Source organism: Bombus bifarius, unplaced genomic scaffold (genome assembly GCF_011952205.1).
Source record: "Bombus bifarius isolate JDL3187 unplaced genomic scaffold, Bbif_JDL3187 scf7180000008022, whole genome shotgun sequence".
Classification (NCBI taxonomy): domain Eukaryota; kingdom Metazoa; phylum Arthropoda; class Insecta; order Hymenoptera; family Apidae; genus Bombus; species Bombus bifarius.
In genome coordinates, this window is record NW_022884395.1 from 124,891 (window position 1) to 147,822 (window position 22,932).

The following is a 22,932-nucleotide window of genomic DNA, read 5'->3' on the forward strand; positions in this document are numbered from 1 at the left end:
TTATTAATGAAAGAATAATAATGCGTTATATGGATAAAATATATGAATATCACTTGACACTCATCTGTTAATATGATACATAATATATTTATCTGCATAGGCTTATGGTACTTAATACAATGATACAAAGTAACCATTAAATTACTTAATGATAATAAGCTTTGGTACGTAAACAATGACGATATATTGATCCGTTTTTACTTTAGGTACGAGTGAACCATGTTGACGCGCGGTGTGTATGATCTTGACGAAAGCCTAAATGCATTAAAAAATATCCATCTATTTGGTGTGACGACTGTTTCATTTTTTAACATTTATAAATGGTTATTAAGCAATTTCTGACACGTTAATTTCGTTGGTGGCCCCGCGCAATACTCAAACTCTGTATCAAAAAACATGAGGTTCGTCACTATATCACAGATTTATTAAAATTTCATTTGAACGGAGCCACAACGAAACAAATTTTCAAAAGTAGGCAAGTCAAACCGAACAAGAAGGATTTACTTCATATTTTACGAATTATAGAAAGAATGAAACTATCTTTTCATGGAAACTTGTCTCCAAGCCGAGAGACGCAGTGTTCGAAAAAAGAAATTCGAAATAATACAAAAAGGAAACTATATGGAACCATAGTACGTATTATAATCCATACTTAAAAGAAATGCTAAAGCTGTCAAACGATTTTACTAATTGTAAGCAGTAAAAATACTTATTCAATGAGAGTAATAAAAATAGAACTAGCGTTATGAGTTGCTACTTTGATAATTATGACGACGAATATTTATAGGCTATAGACAAAAAATTTAACTCGAAGATCGAAATACTTCAATTCGGGAGCCTTAATATAAAGCCTATATATTTATTCGTGGCAACGAATGGTCGAAAAAACGTTAAAGGATCGATAGCCTTACATAAACCAACTAGCATATTGAGTATACATACTTTGCTTTGAACTACCGAAAGCACAACGATGATAGAGCATTATTGCATTCGTGATAGCTCCATTAAAGACTGGAACATCTATACGTTACAATCAAGTTGAAACACGCAGCGTCTCCCGACCAGAATTCGATTTCAATGCATCGTGAAATACGTCGATGTAAATTTTTTGCTTGTTTTCGTTTTATTTAAAAATCCTTTGAAATTTATTATTTCAAATACAATAGAAAGGATATATACCTATATCTGCTCGAATCTCTAATTTGAATATGGACAAAAAAGTATAAAATCGACATCGTTTTTTAATTATTATATATATATATATATAAATTACCAAATTTATTCTCGTGTAACAATCTCGTAAGAAAGATTGAAATTTCAATTACATATGATTCGATATCCTCGTGAAAAATTAGATCGAGCATATATAGTCGTCAAATACAAATTCAAATGCAGTTGATCTGTTCCTTTTGTCTAAACAATATCAGTCTCTAGATCCAGTGGAAAGGCCACACGATGCCCTTACCAGTATTTAACATTTAAATATACTACTCTCTTCGTCTTGCTCGGATAAAATGATGTACATGCGACAGTGTTGACATTCAAGATAGAGAAAATCAAATACATTACTTTCTATATATGATGGACATTATTTGCCACCGATTCTCAACGAATCGAATTCGTGCATGATTGTATTTCAATATGAATTCTACCAACTATGGCGACAACATGATCGTTAGCGAAAAATCTTGAGTGACCATTCTCCGTGAGAAACACAACATTTTGATCGGTATAAAACGCTCATAGAAAAAGTTTGTTGGACGTAATACAGCTACATTTCTAACACTACGTAAACATGATGCTTTTTCACGTGCATTCACCGCATCATACTATCATAGAATAAATTAGTCAACTCACACAACAAAAGTATGTAGTGTTTGCCTCGCTAATTATAGTAAAAAACATTATATTTATTGGTATACTATGTAATTGTGGCAATATAATGTCGAGTTCGCGACGAGTCCCGGTAAACTTAAGCCACAAAGGTATTCCACATTCGAATCGATATATCAATTGTATCGATATCTATTTGGAATCATTCGTATTATAGTTTGTTACTAGACAACAAACACTGGTTTGTCAGACGTTGGTGCGTCCGTTTCATGAAAACGTTCGTTTCGTTGAAACGACACGATTTTCTTTCTGTTGAGCAATAGTTACGGGCCGTACAAGAAGCATGACATTTTATTGCTCATCTCTTAATATTTTCACGGCAAAATGCGCGTGAAAAAAATACCACACATTCATAGTTGTAACAATTCACTACACTCACGTACATAGTCGTCTTATCATCGCTCGCACTTTCGTACTTATATTCTATCATCTTCTCTCTCTCTCTCTCTCTCTCTCTCTCTCAGCTTTTATCCCATTCATTCGTTTAATATTTTTTTCTTGTTCTTATTCGTTTAAATGTTTTATATATTTAAAGTGTCATAATGGCTCACCTTGCTTATCGTGACATAGTTCAATGTACGCCTAGGGACTTATACGTCTAACGATACGTTCCGCGGAGGACGACCATGACGAGACAACGATATACGTCCTCGGGATCGAAACCCTTTCTTATCCGAGAAATATTCTTATACAACGAAATTACGAAAAAAGACGAGGATCTGTCGGTGTTTCACATCCCGAGGAGATTTACAACTACCTTCATGGGCCTATCGCCTAAACTCTACCCTAACTTGTCGTTTGTATGTTTAGTAGAAAATTTACAATTTTTTTTTTCAAACACTTTGTACGAGCAACATCGATGACTTAATTTTTACCTTCAAGTAGTATCTCTAGTATTTTTTATTTTATTTTATTTTTTTCTCTCGATAGGTTCACGTAGTTTTAAAAAAAGTTTGTCACTTCTCGTGGCGACGTGCATTTATATAACGTACTTACATATGTTTGCTTCTGTTATTAGTAACTTCTTCTTACTCGCGTCTTAACGAATTTGAAAAAAGAGGTCTAAATTAATACAATGACGAGACATATTCAGATGTAGGTACATTATCGACTCGCCGTAGAGAACAGATAGCTCTTGGCTTTCCTTTACAGATTGTGATCACAGTAAAAAATAATAATATATATATATATATTTATATATGTATATGTATATGTATATTCGTCGGAGAAACGAACGTGTGCTTTCGAATCGTATATTTGGAATACACTGTTCACAGAACAAAAATACACACATCGAAAAAGTTTTTCTCGTTTACGTATAAAACGTACTTAATCTCTCGTATAAAATATTGTCCTACTCGACGTATCGTTCGAAATCAAACGAAAAACTTTGCATATCCTAATTTATTATATTAATAGAATGATTGTATTTTAATACAGGCTTGTGCATTCAATAATTGATGCACAATCTGTGCACTTGGATTCGCAAGGAGTGAGTCTAAAAGAAAAAAACAAGATTTGAATTTTAGGAAAAGTCAGTCGCGATTGATTCGAGATCAATGAAGAAGCAATCGCGCAGATTACATAGATGTCGCAACACTTCTGTTTATCTGCGTCGTAATCATACATTGACGGATTAATATAATCGATTACATTGTCTACCATTTAAAATTCTACTTTTTAGTTCTCAACTGTTTCCGTTCTACCGTCTAAACATTATCTTTTTTTTTTTTTAATAATAAGATACCTTTGTCAAATATTTTTAATATACTCTCCAAATTGTGAAAATGCTTAATAAATAGCTCAAACGTTGAACGATTTCGTTTTAGATTCTATAATATATATCGAATACGTAGCGGGTAGAGAGATTCTATACTCTTATCTTCAGTCGCAACGTTTTGGCTCGTTATTAGTCGGCAGTTATCCACGATTGGTCACAAAAGTTTAAAGTCTCATCGATACACAGTACGAGCAAGACTCAGTTTCATTTTTTCGTTTCTCAGTTCCATGGCACACAAGATCATTGTTCTTGATCATGCTTCCTCGATGACTCTCAATTTTCGTAAAGATAACGAAAGAACACTTCGTAAATTATCCACGATTATCGCAGAATTTTCTTTTCCTTTTCTTCTACGTCTCTTTGTTTCTTCTTTCTTTTTTTTTTTGGCAGCGTTTAACAACCATTGCTTCGAAAAATCTGGTAACGTTTACAAAATTCTTCGCCATCAAGAGACAGCTTATAAATAGTTCCTGTACCATTCTGTACTTTCGGTAATTCTCCTTTTTTCCCAAGTTTCCTTCTTTTTTAGAATTCATTATTCCTGTTCGCGCAGATAATATCTCTGCAGATTTTTTAATATAAAAAAGGACACGGTAAACAGAGTCTTCAGACGTATTGCTAGAGATCTAGCAATAAATACCATAAAACTCCATGGCACAGTTAATGTGCGCTGGATGGAAATGACCGTGCGGTACCAGGTGACTCTGCATGTGAGCTGTGTATCAGTCAGTTGGTGGTTCTAGATAGGGTATTTCGCTAGTGACGTTGAATGACTCGAAATAGTGATTAAGGAACTCGAACGTGGGTCGCTTCTCGGGGCTAGCATCCCAGCATTGTAACATTAATCGGTAAATGCTGTCCGGCAGCGGGTGATTCAATGGTTTAGGCATCCGATAGCCTTTATTGATCTGATCGATTACTTCGCGACCCTGCATACCTGTAAAATGAAACGAACGATCGAAGAAATAGCAATAATTATTTTCTATATTTTTAATTGTTCGATAAATTTAATTTATACAAACGTCGACTATTATGTAAGGACCACATCAATGAGAAGATATCAAACAATTAGAATCTTGAACGCAAGTTAATAAATAGTGAATTAAAAACACAGAATTGCAGAAAATTAATGAAATTACAAAAAGAAGAATAAAACACAATTAAAAGTTAATAAATTAAACTAAACGGTATATTATTGAAACTTACCAGGATAAGGAACTTGGCCATAAGTGAAGAGCTCCATCAGCAGCACGCCATAAGACCAAACATCGCTTTTGATGCTAAATCTGCCATAGACAATGGCCTCGGGAGCAGTCCACCTAACAGGGAATCTACTTCCCTGTTTAGGACAGTATTCGTCATCCTCGATCGCCCTGGCGAGACCAAAGTCGCAAATCTTTGCTTTATTCTTCTCGCCTATCAGGACGTTCCTCGCAGCAAGGTCTCTGTGTATCAATTGCTTGCTCTCGAGATGTTCCATGCCGGATGCCACTTGTGCAGCAATGTAAATCAGATCCTCGAACTGCATGTATTTGCCGTCACCTGTCCTGAGAAAGTCCAACAAGCTGCCATTGCACATGTATTCTTGCACGATATAAATCGGTTCTTCCTTCGAACAGATCGCGTACAACGCGACTAGATGTCTATGTCGGAACTGTTTCATGATAGCCGCCTCTTGGAGGAACGCCTCCGTAGACATGGTCCCTGGTCGCAACGTCTTCACAGCCACTTCGATTTTATTCCTCCATTTACCGTAGTATACCTCGCCGAAATTGCCGTGGCCTAATTTCCGTATCAGCTGTATCTCGTTCCTATTGATCTCCCATTTGTCTCGTAACTCGGGCCCGAGATCCCACATGTCCGGCTGCGGTTTTGGACAGGGCTTCGAAAGCACATGACACAGACCCAATGCATTCTCTGCAACAGTCACAGTTCGCAAAGTTACAGAGGAATTCCAACGAAATTGTTGTTGCAGGGAACAGTTGTACAGGTTGATGTGGTTTGAAAAATACCGTCCAAAAGTTTCAAATCGTATGCGTCACACGTAGAATTCTATATGCTGTAGGAAACATTTTAATAAGACAAATAGAAGAAGATTACTTGTTAGTTACAGCGAACAAAAGTGGTTCTAAATCTTCGACCGGTAACGTAGCTTATGTTGTATGAAATAACGTCTTAAGGCAAAACTACCATATTTTAAGGGCAGAATACATATGTAAATGGCGCAAGAATTATATTTTTACGATCATATATTTTTCGTAAAGAATAGAGACAGTAAAGGGGAAGAGATTAAAATAAATCACTAAAGATTCAATACAACTTACTGCTGTACGCCATAACAAGGGCGGGTAGGGTCGGGAATGTCTGGTTGGTAGCGATAAAGAATCCTCCATTGTCGAGCGGCTTAATTTTATAGTGTTTTACATGATGACCCCTTCCCTCCTCCCAATCCTTCACGGATAAACTGTATCCTCGTGGATTGTGCTCGCTGGGTCTCACCAAGAACGTTCCCCGAGGGTTTTCATCCACCAGAAGAAGCTTTCCAGCTTCTTTACGGGAGACATTCTCGAAAAACCAACTGCAGATGGAGAAAAGAAACAGAAAGGAACAGTGTCCAAGATTTATAAATTTCAAACTTTCTCGATGATTAGATGACACGTTCGTTTGCTTCTTCCAATTCTTTTAATTTAATTTTATCGATACGTCGCGCTTTGTTCCGATTATTCGTGAGCGTTTCGGTTCGCTTTTTCAGGACAGACCTGCGAACGAAGGTTCCGTGTCCTGATGGCGCTATATCTATACGTATCCTCGCTGTGTCTATGAAAACGACGCAACAAAGCGCAACGTACTAATAAAAAGACGAGTGAAGAAACACGGACGTAACGGCGGAAAAATAAAACTTTAAAATTGCTACTTGCGTATGCGAGTTTTTCTGATCTTTTTATTAGACATCTTTTATCAGTCTATTTATCATTTTTATCTATCTTTTGTAGTCTATCGCAAGATATACAGGGTCATTGGTAACTGGAGGTACAAGCGGGAAGGGGGTGATTGTGCGCGAAAAAAGAAATCGAAAATATAGAATAAAAAAAATTTTTTTTACATTTTTTTAAAAATCTACAGTGAGATCCGTTATAACGAGACGTGATATTTTATCCTATATTTTCGACTTCTTTTTTCGCGTAGAATCACCCCCTTTCCGCTTGTACCACCAGTTACCAACCACCCTGTATGCTATATCTACTCATTGGTTTTGCAAATGATAATTCAACTTTGTAAAATTATACTATCTTGCCTTTACTCGTTAAACTTTCCTTTGTCCGCAACTATATGACAACGTCGAAGAGCGTTAAAAGAAAATTCGTAACGAAGGAAAGCAAGTCGAATGTATTATATAAACTGCTAATTGGAAAATGGAAGGAAGACTCACTCTTCGCTCTCGACCGAACGCTCCACGGCCACAAAGTTCCACGGGATGAGACCTTCTTGCAAAGTTGTCAAGTGTAAAACTTTCCACCAGTCGGGCTCGGAATCGTCCAATACTTCCATCCGGTCTCCCTTTACGAAACTGACATCGGTGCTCTCGCGCGCGGTGTAATTGTACAGGGCCACCACGATCTTGTTCGACCTTTGCGAATGCGCTGTTTCCAGAACAAATCAACGTAGAATGACGTACACGTGGAAATACGAACTATTTAAGGAATCGAATCCAAATTTTCGTGAATGAATTATATTGATATTGCACAGATTATTGGCGATTGCAATTGCAATTGACAGAGTATCGATCGACGAGATTAGCACGCGTCGATGAAATACTGCGGTCGTCGATTCATATAGAGTTATCGTTCGCAAACAAACTATCGTTGAACGTTAACGACGAAAATATTGAAATTTCGAATTTTAACGATTATTCGTCATATACATGTAAATATTGAAAATTGAATAGTTTCTCAATATGAATGGACAAATTTTTTGAAAAGACATTCATAGGGCAAAGTGACGAATTAAGTATAGAAGTTAATTACATAATTACATATGGTCTTTTTTTTTTTACATTTTGCAAATTTTAGTTTGCTTCTTTTTGCTAATTCAAAGCAACATTCCTGTGAATTTACTATTAAATGCTCAAATAAATTAGAAGATATTAATTGCAAACATTTGTTGTTCACAATAATATCATTTTAGAAATAAATTAATATTTTTGAGCAGTTGTACGAGTCCTTTTTATATATATAAATTAGCAATAATAGAATGTTTCAGTAATGTTAGTTGCCATTATAATATATAAACTATATTCCTATGGAATAAATAAAAACAGGCATCATTTTGTACTGACTGTAAGCAATACAAAATAACATCTTCTTTCTTTACGTTCAATTTTTAGAAAATCACAAGAAATCTACAGAAAACATATAAGTTAAGCATACACGAATCGAGGCGTTCCTAACTTCGATTATCAAAATATAAAATGAAATTTAAATATCGAGGAGTTTACCAAAAGAAAAAAGCTCACTCTTAAATCTATGGGATTATCTTCTACGAAGCTGAATAATTGAAACGAAACGATAATAATATCTTCCTGGTGGCAAATGTATTATTTTTCATTAATTCACTGACAGTGAATCGCATATCCATTCTGAACTAAAATAGGTATAATAAAAGAAGTTTCTGTCCGTGTAATAAACAGATCAGCTCGGAACGTGAAGCATATTAAGCAAAGTAAATCGCAGGCTAAAATAGAATCTTAAACTAGAAACTTAAAGTAAAATCGCTATGTTAAAAAAGTAAAATAAAAGAACATAAAAATACACACATGCAGGCTTAACGACAGGCGAGCTTGTTTTACGGGGCTGGTGAGGAATTTGGAGCTTACAAGGTGTCGGCCTCGGTCGTATGATGTCTGCCCTCGTTTGTACACCCCTCTGATTCGGGTCAGCAGTGTACCGATCCAAAGAACCTCCATTACTGTGTTTTGAGCTTAGTCCTGTATCTGCTTTCTTGTAACCTAAATAACCAAGCCGAACATTTGTAACGCGAAATTATGATAAACGACGTTACGCGTGACGTTACAGTTCAGACGTAAACGAGGCTGAGTGAATCAACGGAAACGTTATTTTAAAAGAGTAGGAAAATTACAGTATTTATCGGGTTGACGAACTTGGAACAATTTAACAAATAATGTCATTGGCGAGATTTTAAAGTGGTAAATGAATCAAAGTACAAGAAATCTTTAAGAATATAGATGATAAAAATCTTTTTAATTGCTTTCTTCTCGTGCACGATTCAGATAAAGATATTCGCTATCGCGAAACGAGAAGGTCAGAGTGGAGAATGAAAAAATATTTTCTAATTCCCCCGTAATAATTCGAAGAAAGGTATCTAGAAATTCAGTCTATACGATTCTATCAGTTGGAGTCGATGGAGGAAAGCAATTAAAGTAGGATTAACAGGAGTTCCAGTTAACAAAGCTGGAACCATTTAATACTTTAATTAAATTACATCAAAGAGGATTTTTAATTTGAAATTAAAACTCCCGTACTACGGCCGTACTATTCCCTTCGAAATACTTTTAATAAATCGGATCTCTCGATGCAACTCTTTATTGCACGCTAAAAGGAAACGCAACTCGCCATAATTAAACAGCTTTTCTACTTCCACGATCTCATTTTACTCTGTGTTTTGTTGCATTTAACCGGGAACTTCCATTCAGGAGTTTCAAAAGACATACTTGAAAAAAAAAGAGAGAGAAAGAGAGAGAAAGTGAAAAAGGGAGAAGAGAAACAAAACACGTAGTAGGAGTTTTGTAAAAGAAAACTCATCGCGGTTTCGCCACGAGAATAAAAAGCAAGATAGAAGGAGGCTACTCACCAAGGGGTTGAGGCTCTTGCCGCTTGCTACAACACTTGCCCATCTTGGATGTTGTGCTCGATGTTTCCCCTTTCGATCCTGATTCTACGCGCCTTCTATGCTGATGCGTGCCCCCAGGAAAGTCGCCATCTCGTGAACTCGGGCTGATACGGCGCGGCGGTGGTTTCCGTTTCGACTTTTAGCATCACTTTCTTCTCTCCATCGCGTGTTTATCGAATCCGCGCACCTGCAAGGTAAACCAGAATTGTCGACCATGATTCCTCTTCGTCTTGTTACAGTGAGGCGACTTTTGAACGTGCCACGATGCATTATCGTAATTCACAGTTAAGGACGTAGGTTTATTTATACATCGGGAAACTTTTTTCTGTTCCTTCACGTTCAGTTATGATTTATCGAATTAGATCTTTTTAGTGCCACTGTGCATTCGTATATTTATAGCTTGCCAAGTTTTTATGTTTCTTAGTTCGATCTAGGATAAGACGAATATTAATTTAAACAAATTGCTATTACAATCAAAGTTTTTATTTTTGTTAGCTTGATCTGGGATAGATGGGACGAATATTAATTTACACAAATTGCTATTACAGTCAAGGTTTTTACGTTTGTTAGTTTGATCTAGGATAAATGAAACGAATATTAGTTTAAACAAATTGCTATTACAGTTGCAAGCATTTATTATTTCTCTTATGTTCGCTTATGGTGTTTTAAGTTATAATTATTCAGATGTGTTTGTCATTTCGAAATCTTTCATATTTGCAATTCTAATTTGCAACAGATGGAATTCGTTATAAGCAATTCATTATCAATTAGTTCGACGTGGATTTCTTTCGCGTTGACGTGATTTATTGAATTGCAATTATTAATATATTTATTATTTCTATTCCGGTGCAACTACAGCGAGGAAGAAGCTGACTTATGAAATTGCTTTCGCCGCTCCCTAGCTTCCACCGGTGGATCATCGATCATGTTGTATTTAAAGAAGACTTAGAACGTCCGTGTTTTATTTCTCCTTGCCTTGTTCAACATCGTGCATCTTCTTTACCGGAGACTAGCGTGTTCCTTTTCGATGCGAGACAAATCAGGCATGCCGCCTGTGTTTCCGAGTAATACGTTAAATTAAAACGAGCGTAACAGGAGGACTCGGAAAATGCTAACCAGTTGATTGTTCGCATTCATAGACACGGTGAACAGAACCGCTCTCAAACAGAAAAATGTTTTCTTTCCTTCGTTCGTTCGTTGAATACCTTTAATCCGTAATTAAAATGCTGGCGTCCAGTGATAAATATTACACATTAATTTTCCTGGATGCTTATGAGTCATTAACTCTCTTCCTCCCTTTTTGCCTTTTATTTTTATTTCGGGTATAAATTAGGAATTTTTCTTGTAGGTAAAAGCTGTTATAAGCATGGATTGTTAGTGTACCATATCAGACAAGCTATTGCATTGACATGTGTTTCAAAATAACGAGTGTTAGTAAGTTTAATATACACTGTATAATCTCATTACACATACATAAAATTTAATAACCAAATAATAATTATTTAATAATAATTACACTTTTTATATATATTATAATTATTATATTATAATTATTATATATATTATATTAACAATAATTATAAAAATAATTGTTTTATTTTATTCGGATAAATGTCTCGCGGAATAATCATTTTAGATAAATATTTCTCATTCTATTACAATTCTATGATTGTAAGATTCGAATGCACGTTCGTACCACTCGAAGTTCTTTAAACAAATCTAACAAATACGCAATCAAATTTCCATTGCGCTCTTTATTTCTTCCTAAGTGCAATAGACCTAAATACTCGTAAAATCTACCGATCCATTTCCAAGGTCTCTCTAAACGCGGAAACTTCCAAGGGACCTGTTAATTATTTCCAAGTATCAGTTGCCAATACCTGGAACGAAGCAAACTAGTCAAACTCGAAGCCGTAAATACAAACGTATAAACTACTATCGAACGACAATGTAAGCTGTAAGGTTGCAGGTTTTTCCGCATTGCTCTCGATTCCTTAGGGAAGACCAGTCTGAAAACAAAAAGGCGCGACACGATCGCGAAGTCACGTACAGACATTTTCTATATCCGTGGCTGTTCTTCCGATGAAATCGTTGCAAGGGATGAGTCAGATAGAGCCCTGTTTCAATGAAATTTGACGTGGTAAGAGATATAACGTAGATACGTAGATATGTTAACATGTATGTTATACACAGTTGATCAATATTTTTGTATTTTATTTGGAAAATGACTAGTTCTTTCGTAACGTAGCGTATAAATATATATATGTATAATATTGTGTGATTTTATCAAACTTTAAATATATTTTTGTCATAATTGATTAGTCATGTGTAGCTAAAATTACTATTTTATATTATTTTAATTTATTGCAAATTTTACTTTACAGTTTTATTTTATTTAATCGTATCTGTATAGGATTGTTTGCGTCGTTATTTAATTATTATTCGTTTGATATGGAACCATCAGCAGGCGAAATTTCATTGAAATTCGAAAGAACCGTGTCAGATGTAGCATGATACGTAGGAAAAGCACGAGCAACAAGGATAAATAAAGTTAGGAACGCGCCTACAGGGTTCATTTAGAGTTTAGGGGAATACGACTATGTCTTTTGTCGTCCACGAAATACCATTACAACGTGCATAATTACGACTCGACGTTGCGAATTCCAAGTTTCTGCGGCGACCTGTTACACAAAAAGTGAAAAGCGACTTGGGAAAATCAACTTTACGACTTTTCATCTGCAGGCCTGCTGCAAACGAAGCCTCTTCGTGATCCTAATTCTCTACCGGCATAAATTGCACGTGATAGAAATTCGCTCAATTCAGACGCTATATATACGTGAGAAATATTACGAATTTGTGTCAAGAAGTAAAGCTCAGACTCGAGCAGCTTTTTATATTCCGTCAAGTGTTTGTTAAAGATAAAATTCTAGTCGGTTTGTTTTCAGATATCTTTTATACAATTTATTTAATATTGTTTACAAGTTTTAAGTAGTTCGTTTAATATTTTAGGGTACAATGTGTCCATTAGTTATCGAATTTTAGGTAGATTTTTTTTTATTAGATTCTATAATTAAGAGATAACTGTTCTTTTTTATTTTTTAGTTGGATCCGTTCAAAACGATTTCGTATTAAACAAGATAAATATTTTGAAACGCGGAATAAAATATAGACCATGTTAAAATTACATGTTAGTATATATAATTATTCTGCGAGTACTCGTTTTAACTTTATGAGTTGAAAGAATGGGAGAACTTTAGACAACTTTCTTCCAGCGACAACTTGAGAAAAGGTCATTTTTATAGTAAAAGTACAATACAGTAAACTTCAAAAGATCAATAACTCGTTTCTTAGATTATAACCATTTTACAAATTTAATTGTTGTTTCTATCTGAACCGAAGTTTTTTCGATCTGACACTTGAACAGCTTGCCTAATTGTTCTTTTTAGTCTTCTTAGTTTTAAGAAATTAGTCTAAGTTAATGTTAGTTCTAGTTTAATGACGGCTTTCCTTCAAAGATTTTTGTAATTTACAAAAGTTTTCCATGTCGTTTGGATTCTACTTTCTTAGTATTTAATAATAGCCAAGTTGAATTTCTTACACGGTCTAATTTTTATACGGTCTAATAAAGACGTAAAACAAATTACTGCCGTTTACCATCACACTTTCACGAATTTTGATTATATTTGATACAAAGATGATCTACTGGCAACGCACTACTTTAATATCCTCTTGGATTAATACAGAGAAACAGTTTATTAACGAGAAGAATAGTTTCTTTTCTAGAAACGTTGTTTCATCTACAACAAGATCTCTGATGGATGTGGTGAAGAAATACATCGAATAAAATTCACGTTAAAAGTTCTAATTACCATACTTTTATAATTAAACAAAAAATCTAGAGATATTCTATACGTATCTTTTCGCTCATCTTCGTCGTTACTTCTTTTCATCGTAAGAATTTTCAAAAGAAAAGTTTAATAACGTGGCGAAGAAAGAAGCTTGGAAGATATAGAATATTTTCCTGAAACTTCTTAAAATTTGATAACTGAAAATACACATTTCCATATTGATTTAAAAAAAATTGATATTTTTTTTAAGAAAGTCAACAAAAATGTACTTGTCGCGTTCTTTTTCTTATGATCTTCGTGTATACTTTTCGAAACAAAGTTAAAGAGTTAAGGAACCTTAGCATAAAACGAGGAAGATACTTGCACGGTACTTTGTGCATAAACTTGCAGCATTACATAAACACGCAAAATGACGAGAACTCGCTCAACTTCCAGAGAGCTGCGGCCATGCATCGACGTCGATCGAAATATTTACGAGCCTCGTAGCCGTCTCTGTGCTCCTCTGACACGAACGAAGGTGCGAATGTTTCGAGATTCGTCGTGTGTGTTTAATATCCCGTTTGGAACGAAGTTTCCTCGCCTACACGTACACGCGAACTATCACCTGTCTGTGAGCAAAATTTTCGTACACGTGTCGTACGACGGAAATACAGGACGTTCTCTGATGGTTGTAGGCCGCTTTCGATGACCGATAAACAAATTATGGTGGCGGTGGAAGCGGGCAGAAATGAAATCACCGCTTGAAAGGATCACCGCCGTATGATAATGATAATGACGTAACACGAGGAAACAAAATTTCGTTGGGTCCAGTCTGAATCAGCTGCGAGCGAGACACGGCAATCAAGAGGACCACTTGACTTATGGATCATGTACGTATACGGTGGTTTCTTACCAGAATTTCGCTTTTAAAAGCTGACACTTGCGTCAGTTGAAATTAAAGAGGTATTGTATATAATGTCGATTTAAATTGTTAATTCTCGCTGTGAGTTTCATAAAAGGAACTTTGTGTGGCAGAGAAATCGCAATAAAGTCGTCTCTTCCTCGTCTTTCGATCTGTTTTACGAGCAAAAGACTTACTACGAGTAGATCGTGGATATTTATGCAAATTCGTATCTTTGAGAGTATAATTAAAAAACTGGAACTTTGATAACAAATTAGTTTATCTATTCGCTATTGTAAAGGGTATTATACTTTTACATAATTTTGCATATTTAGGTATATATGCATTTTTCATCTCAAAATTGTCCATAGACGCGTAAAAATCTAATTACGAGAGAGAAGTTGCCGAGGGCCAAAGGAAGGCAATTCGAGTTTGTATTCGACGCAAAATTTTGTCAGAAACTTTGGTAGCTTGGATAAGGAAAACCGAAGGAAGTATTCCTGCATTTGACGTAAATCCAATCCTTCGATGTTGTACATGATCCAAGAATAAACTTAAAAAAGAAAGAAAAAAAAGAGAAAAAAGGATTTAGAATTAATACGAATTAACGTTAACCGAGGTGTAAAGCAAGCGATTCAATGAATAATTAAAGAGCGTTTAAGTAGGTCAGAAGAGATCTAGAAACGAGTCGGGTGAAAATGCTAAACGAGAGTCTTTGGTCGCGTTTTTAATCGACGCGGTGACGCGAAGCGACAGGACAAATCCAGTTCGACATCGGCAGTAATGAATTTAGGACGGTGGTAATCGCGAGCAGAGGCACTTAAAATATCGGTGTGGTACTTAATCTTGTCGTACGTTCGACCGCGTAATTTCGCGCGTTGTAATTCAGGATGTGGTCCTACGATATTTCTCGTTAATACATAGGACTATGGCAATTGGTTTCCCTCCCGGACAGAGCCGACGAAAACTTCGATATTTGTGGTCTGTTCATTCCACTTTTGGGTTTAATTTCATTATAATTTAATAATGATTTAAGCGTTGAAATTATAACTCTTATATGTATTGCTCCTCCATATTTTTTTATAAAATTGAACGATTTTGCACGTTACAATTAACAAATTCCTCCTTTGTATTTCTTGCAAGGTGCAATTAATTTCAACGTTTTAATTATCATTAATATACTCTCTTGTTTTTACGCTTCTTGTGAAACGAATTAAATTGTACCGATATAGTAGCTATTGTGGTATTTATTGGAGATCGTTAAAAGAAATTTACGTAAACCGCGTAACACTACCGCGACATTGTCATTTAATAATGATTTAAGCGTTAAAATTATAACTCCTTTATATTTCTTATAAAATTGAACGATTTTGCACGTTACAATTAACAAATTCCTCCTTTGTATTTCTTGCAAGGTGCAATTAATTTCAACGTTTTAATTATCATTAATATACTCTCTTGTTTTTACGTTTCTTGTGAAACGAATTAAATTGTACCGATATAGTAGCTATTGTGGTATTTATTGAAGATCGTTAAAAGAAATTTACGTAAATCGCGTAGCACCACCGCGATCTTTAAACGTGCAATTCTATGAATTTTCTTTACGAAGAGTCCGATGGATTCTTTTCACGAATAAGATAAGAACATATAATCTTAAACGTAAACAGTTTATTTAACCCGAAAATGCCAGTTTCAGAATGAACCGCAGAAAGGACATGCCGATGAAAACTGTGGATTCTCCATAGGATAAGCAACATGTACCGAAGGTCCTCTACATTTCACAAGCATCTGTAAACTCTAAACTCTAAACCAAATGACATACCGCGTTCCAGCAGCCTGGAGGCTTCCAAAAACCCGATCGACGAGGAAAATACGATGGAAAACCTTCAGTATCCGCACGTTTCCCGCCGTTCGCGGTCATTTGAGATGGACAATGCCGAGAGCCCATGAAAAGGTCCCACGAAACGGGTAGAAAAGGAAAACTTCGTGTACGGAATGTTTCCGTAAATCAGAAGATGCAACGGGATGTCCCGCATACTCGTCGCGCCATGAAAGTTTTTAATTAAACAGCCCAAGGCTGCTGTATCTCGAATATTCGAATAACGATGCGTTGAACTTCACCTTGGGATACAGCGAATTCGTAACTTTCTTTTCGCAACATATAATGCTTAGAAATTTGCATACATCTTTATTTTTCAATGCACCATTTCTTCACCATGTTCCATTTATACATTTTATTTCTATCGTATCAAATTTTTGTAGGCGTAGATAATTGGTAATACCATGAGAACATTACTACGAAAGTATCATTTACTAAATGACACTGGGACCTGATTGATCAATTAGTATGTAGATATATTCTGTAATAAATAGCACAGGGTGGAAATATATTTTGTAACCTCCTTTGTACGAAGACTACGCAGCAAGAACACGACAAGTCACGTTTCTTACTTTTCGCAGAAAAACTGTTTTAAGATTCAGGGATGATTTATGAAAATGTATCCCAAAAATAGCAGATTCAGGAACATGTTTCGTCGCCGGATAGATACAAGTAAGTTAGATAAATATAAGTGAAAATTCGACCAAAGTACGTAAATAATATAAATGCGAGGGTAAGTTAGAATATGTCCTAAAAAAAAAAGTCAGAAATTGAAAGTGCTGCGACACGAAGTTTAGCTAACGACAGACAGAGAAAGCGCAAGGCGGTCGATTTTGCTTGGCCCACCCCAGTGGCGAACCCCATGGAAACACCATGGCGCGGGCACAGGATAACGTTCGTACAGGACTACACCACCACCATCATAGTAACACGTTCTCTCCCTATGTCTTTCTCTCTCTGTCAAATTGGTCTGGGCGCACATGCACGTCACCAAAAACACACGCACAGAGAACAGGGTAGACGGTCGATATCCCACGGTTGTGCGTATATACACGCTATCTGATGGGGCTTTTATGTGACGAACAATGACGACGTTTCGTGGCAGGCTGCATGCAGAAGAATTAAAATTTCGTCGTGGCGCACTTTGCTGCTACTTTGAACACAGATCGAAAATCTTACGACGAGATGACGATATAGAATCTTTTAGAAATCTTGAAACTCTCAGTAGACAACCAACATACGGGTCCGATAGTGTAACATGAAATGTTTCGCGTTTTGAAAATTTCTAACTCTTAACCTGTAGGTCTATAAAATATTTTAATGAATAAAAACTGTATATATAGCAGGTGCGTAACTGCGTCATTATTATCACAACGCGAATATTTATGCAGATATGAACGAAAGAAATTATTTCATCCTATAAACATCGTAACGCGTACATTAGTTTCGATATTTTCTTACATTTCAATATATCGTACTATACGTTTCTGGTTATTTTATGGTTCTCGACTATTGTATTAGAATTATATGCAGATTACGCTGTTCGAGTATGGAAAATAAATAGTATCTGTAAAACAATTTATAGTAGATCCACGTAGACTTTTATAGCTTCATATCCAAACGTGTTTAACGGTTTCGCGACTAAGGAATGCGGATTTTGTCATTAATTGGTATTGTAATTAATAGTTGCCAACCCAAAAAATTCCACATTTTCATAAACTTTGCCAGGTGGACGATAAATTGGTTTCTAAACAGATATTTCTCTCGTCTAGCAAATGCTCGACGAGTATACTCGACGTATTACGAATCTTTACGTATCTTGCCACGTCTTTGTGTATTTTATGTACATTTTAAGAATAATACATTATAACGATTAATGCGATTATTATCATGATTTTTGTATTACATCGAGATGCAAAATGATCACAGCTATTTAAAGATAGAAAGAAATTCATTTGGTATATTTTTGACGTCATTCTTCGTGGTTGAAGAGAAACCATATTTTAGAATCTCTTTTTCTTCACCTCCTAATTTGAATACTAATAAATTAAATACTAAATAATTAATATATCTTAGTCTTCCTATTTCCAAATGACATATTATCCGCGATTCGTCAGTTCTTTTTATTACACGAAACCCTAAAAACACAGCGCAATATACGGCCTTAAGTGGGTCTTACAACCCTAAAACGTCACTCCTACTTACTCGATGGTTCGATTTACGACATCGTTATATGCATCCTGCCATATCCCGGGGAAAGAGGGCGAAAGGAAGAACAAGAGGGGGAATACATTGTTCAACGGGGGGGTGCGGAACCCCGAGACTACTTTTTCCTCTCGTTGATAGAAAAAGTTGGAACAATGGGTGTATTAAAGCTCGCTTACAACTTGAAATCATTCGTTTTGAGTTTAATCAGCGTGTATGTGTAGGTTACCATGTCACGAGAGTGACGTACTTGACGTTTTCGACCTTATCGTATCGTTCGTTTCGACGGCTGATGTGTTTGTCAAACGGATTGATTGTTATACGAGAAACAAGATATTTGAGGCTGCCAATAGCTAATCGTATGAATTTTATTAGCTTACATGGACAAAATAAAAATATTCATATTCCTCGAATCGTTTAAATTCAACTTTTTATGCATAGCGCAAACTTGAGCTAATTTCGTCAAAAAAAATTCTGTACAAATAGTTACGTATATTAATTATTTCATTTGCTATAAAGTCTATTCGTTCGAAATAATTAAATAACATTTTTTTGAGTAAGGTAAAAGTCGATAAGAGTCGAGAAAAGATTATTTGTTTCATCTCGAACAGCTTTTAAATGATATCTTCTATTTTCCTCTAAACAGCTGTACCGAATATATTGACAAAAATAAAATAGTACCAACGAATTCATAAGAATATCGTGATCGTCGTAAATCGTTTAATTCGCATCACTGTGCAGTGAATTTATACAAATTCATTCTTGGTTAATTATATGATGGCTCGCGCGCGTCTTCCGATTTTGCATGTTCACGTTATGTTTGTCGCTATTTAATTTTGGTTAATTAACGATGATGACGTTTAGAATTACGTGGATATTAGATTCCATGGTACGTGTATACATATATATATATATATTCGTGGAAACGCTAGAATTACATCTGTTAAATTAATATCCGTCGTTAATTAGAAGCACCGGTTTGTTTCGTTTGCGTAAATTGAATATGCATATCTCGTATCACTGGGAAAGTACGTGGAATGATATCTGCGAGGCGAGACGCAGACAGGATAAGAATATTATTTTATCAATAAAATATACTGTGCAAACGTATACGTGCGAATGTGTAGGATGAATGTAGAAGAAGCAGCAAGATATAGTTACTTTTAGAGACACTTACTATGTATGGGAAAATGACAGTGTTTACTCGAAAAATTAGAAATGGCAAGAAAATATATAGAACAAAAATATGGAATATTTTGTAGTAAGAAGATATCTTGAATTCTCTAACTAAAAGAATTACAACGTAAAAGAATAACAGTTTTTACTCGATAAATTGATGGAACATTTTATTTTAAAAAAATAATAAAATATGAACAAGATATGGAATATTTGAAGACAATATCCTGAATTTTCTAATTAAGAAAGAGATGGTGTGAAAGATTATGAGAAATTGCGTTAATTTTTAGTAATATTTATATGGAATATTTGATAAAAAAAAAATCTCATAAATTTTGTAGTTAAAATAAGAACTTATACAGGTATCGGAAATTTGAAAAACTACAGGGACGTTTAATAGAAGAATTGTTGTACCTCACAGATATTGATACAAAAAGGGTACAAATACTAAATAAAAACAGGCGTTATTTCTCGATAAATTGATCAGCAATTTATACTGACATTTATAGATACCTTTGTAAGCAAAAAAAGAAAAAAAATAGCACTCTGCTACAATAGATTGTGAAAACCTATTTACGCTGTAACTATAGTCGGAAACTATTAAATACGGAAATGCTATTTCGATTTTCTGCTCAATAAAAATTCAACGGAATCAACAACCTTTGCAAAGAAGCGTATTTCAATTCTATAGAACGAAATCCCTCTGTAATTGGAGACAATAGAAAAACAAAGCTTTAACAAATTTCGATATTCGAGGAAATTATTAGAAATTGTAAAAGAAATACACTTATATACAAAATTTGTCAATTACAATTCAAATGGACGAAATTTCAGGATTTTATAGAAAATGAAACTTGAAACGAAGTAAATGCAGTAAATGCGAGGAAAGATCGATATATCAACATGGGAATTCAAGGAAACAACAACGTATGAATTATCGAAATAAAAGAGAACTAGTTTTCAAAGAAACGAACCAAGTACTCGAGTATTCGAAATGATGTCCTTGTTCATTGATACATTTTTGTCATCGAATATCGTTTCACTACATCGTACGAGTGTTTCTTTCTATTGATTTATTTGAACACGTGCATTCTGTTTTTACATTCACTGTCTTCGCCGATACTATGAGGTTCTAGGGAATCCCAGGGTTTATACAAATTTTCACAAACATCAGATATCAAGTAACAAGATTCTCGACGATTTTCAATACTTTTACAAACATTAAGTTCGCATGATATTAGCATTATACGATGCTTGATGTTAAGTGTCTGGCTAATGTTCAATTATTATAAACTACATTCAAATATAAATTTCTCAATCTCAGAATCCCAGCAGAGGATCGACATACATATGTACGTCCATTTCATTGTAGTAATTAATACCACAATTATCGACCGATAATATGTACGCAAATATGTACGCTACACTATAATTAACTACTATAACTAACGCTAATAATAATTACAGATTATCGTTACAGTCTATATCTAATTAACGTATTTCGTTATGAGAAAAACAATTATTACGATCGATTACAGTTTCTTCTATTTTAAACTGCAGCCTGGGATCTAATAATTCTATTGAATTGTCCTAAGATCGTTGGACGTCAAGAGAATAGTACAATAGGCGATAATAGGTCGTCTCTCTACCTCTACAAAAGTTGACCTTAATTTCATCAAAAGCATCTGTATAGCTCTGACAATTTCAAAACCAAAACCTTGAAATCGGTCGTTCATCTGATACCGAGTGAACAAAATTTCCAAGTTTATTAAAACTTTCTACGCGATAAATTCCACGTTCTACAAAGCTAATCCCATTTCAAGCCCATAAACTTGCAAAATTTCATCGTATCTAAGACACCCTATACACATAACCCAGCGAAAAGCTACCCACCGAATATACCAAATTGAGAAAACGCTCGCTTAGTACTCGCTTTACTTAGTAGATCGCTTTCAACTCCTAAAAACATCAGCAAATATTCTCGATTGTTCCCTGGTAAGGAACTATCTATCGATGGTTTTCAATGCAAAACGACATACATAAGCTCGCATTCATACATGTACGTATACATGCATGTACGTAAGTACATACATACATATCCAGATAATCCAGCGAGTTTTATCCACAAGCAGAGAACTCTAAGACCAGCAACCCTGTAGATTTGTCGAGCTTTTGCCCCAACCCTTGAATATCGTCTTCTTGAATGGATATATAAGCTCGTGATTTCGGGGACTACGCCCTTCCTAACCTTCCTACCCTTCATCCCCGACCGCCTCGGCGCGGCGCGGCGTCGCGCTCCAGGGGGTGGCCGATCGGACGTTATTGCGTTGCAGGGGCGTACGTAGGCCACGGTGTGTGCACAGTGAATTTCCCTCTGTCCGATACACAAATGAATTCGCCGCATCTAGTTGGCGTTCACGAAATACGATTACGCGATGATGAATCGTGCCGGGCAAATAATGTACTCGCGTGCCCATTAGAATGTCGGTCGCTAACGGAAACCCAGTTACGGGTCTCTCCCGATGGTTCTGGTGTATATACAGATGGTTTAAAAAAGAGCGAGTGATATTTGAATCGTTGATAGGCCAAAGCGGTTACATAACCGTTGCTTTTCAAAGTTTTAGAAATTTTATTGCCAAACCATTTGATCGATGGTTAGCTTATGTAATTGCATTAATTTTCTTTGATCGATATCTTGCCAAGTTAACCGATTTGACAAATAAGCAGCTCATGTATGAGTATAATGAGTTTCTAATTTCGATACCTAGCACGTAGCAATAAGGAAGTGTTTCGATATGCTCGCAGTTGATCACAAAATATATTTATATAGGTGTGTTCTTTTCTGGAGATTTCTCTTTTAGATTTACTACACGTAGTTGCAAGGGTAACGAGTAACGAGATCGAGCAGGAACACCTAGCGATTTCGTACGAAAGGTGAAAATTAATCTACGTCATCGACCGATGAATTGCAATTTGATGTTCGCACCAAGTTGCGACGCGATAATTTTACAATATGATCTCGACGATCTGTTCGAAACTTTAACGAGCATCGAAGTTTCGTAGCAGTAGTCGACTTTTGGGATGAATATAAATTTTCTAGGTTAAACGTTCCGCGTATATTATATCGTATATGCTGTTACCGGTTCGCAAAGTTGAGTTTTATTTCAAAGTATTCTTCGTTTAATTCAAAGAATGTAAATGAGAAGCGAAAGAAATCGATGGACTACATTTTGATATTACTTTAGACGCTGTTAACCCAGATGTAGAATACGTTGTCTCCGTTTAATTCACCAGTAAGATATTAACCTGAATTTATTTTTTTATGCTGAAACCAACTCGATGAAATTATTAAGGAACAACATGC

At 35.4% G+C, this 22,932-nt stretch overlaps 1 protein-coding gene across 4 annotated transcripts in view; it reads right to left on the bottom strand.

Moving 5' to 3' along the window:
- Window positions 1–67: 67 nt before the first annotated feature.
- LOC117207120 (tyrosine-protein kinase Src64B) overlaps window positions 68–22,932 on the bottom strand; it is an 86,866-nt gene continuing 64,001 nt past the window's right edge. For 3 of the 4 annotated variants that reach the window (XM_033447015.1, XM_033447013.1, XM_033447014.1), the window contains 6 exons: window positions 9,542–9,767; window positions 8,487–8,678; window positions 7,104–7,314; window positions 5,998–6,251; window positions 4,880–5,590; window positions 68–4,610 (listed from right to left, as the gene is read on the bottom strand). In XM_033447015.1, the coding sequence (XP_033302906.1) occupies window positions 4,396–4,610; window positions 4,880–5,590; window positions 5,998–6,251; window positions 7,104–7,314; window positions 8,487–8,678; window positions 9,542–9,584 (1,626 nt within the window). In that variant the 5' untranslated portion in view covers window positions 9,585–9,767 and the 3' untranslated portion in view covers window positions 68–4,395. The remainder of the gene's footprint in view (window positions 4,611–4,879; window positions 5,591–5,997; window positions 6,252–7,103; window positions 7,315–8,486; window positions 8,679–9,541; window positions 9,768–22,932) is intronic. The other variant, XM_033447016.1, reaches the window with a different exon arrangement.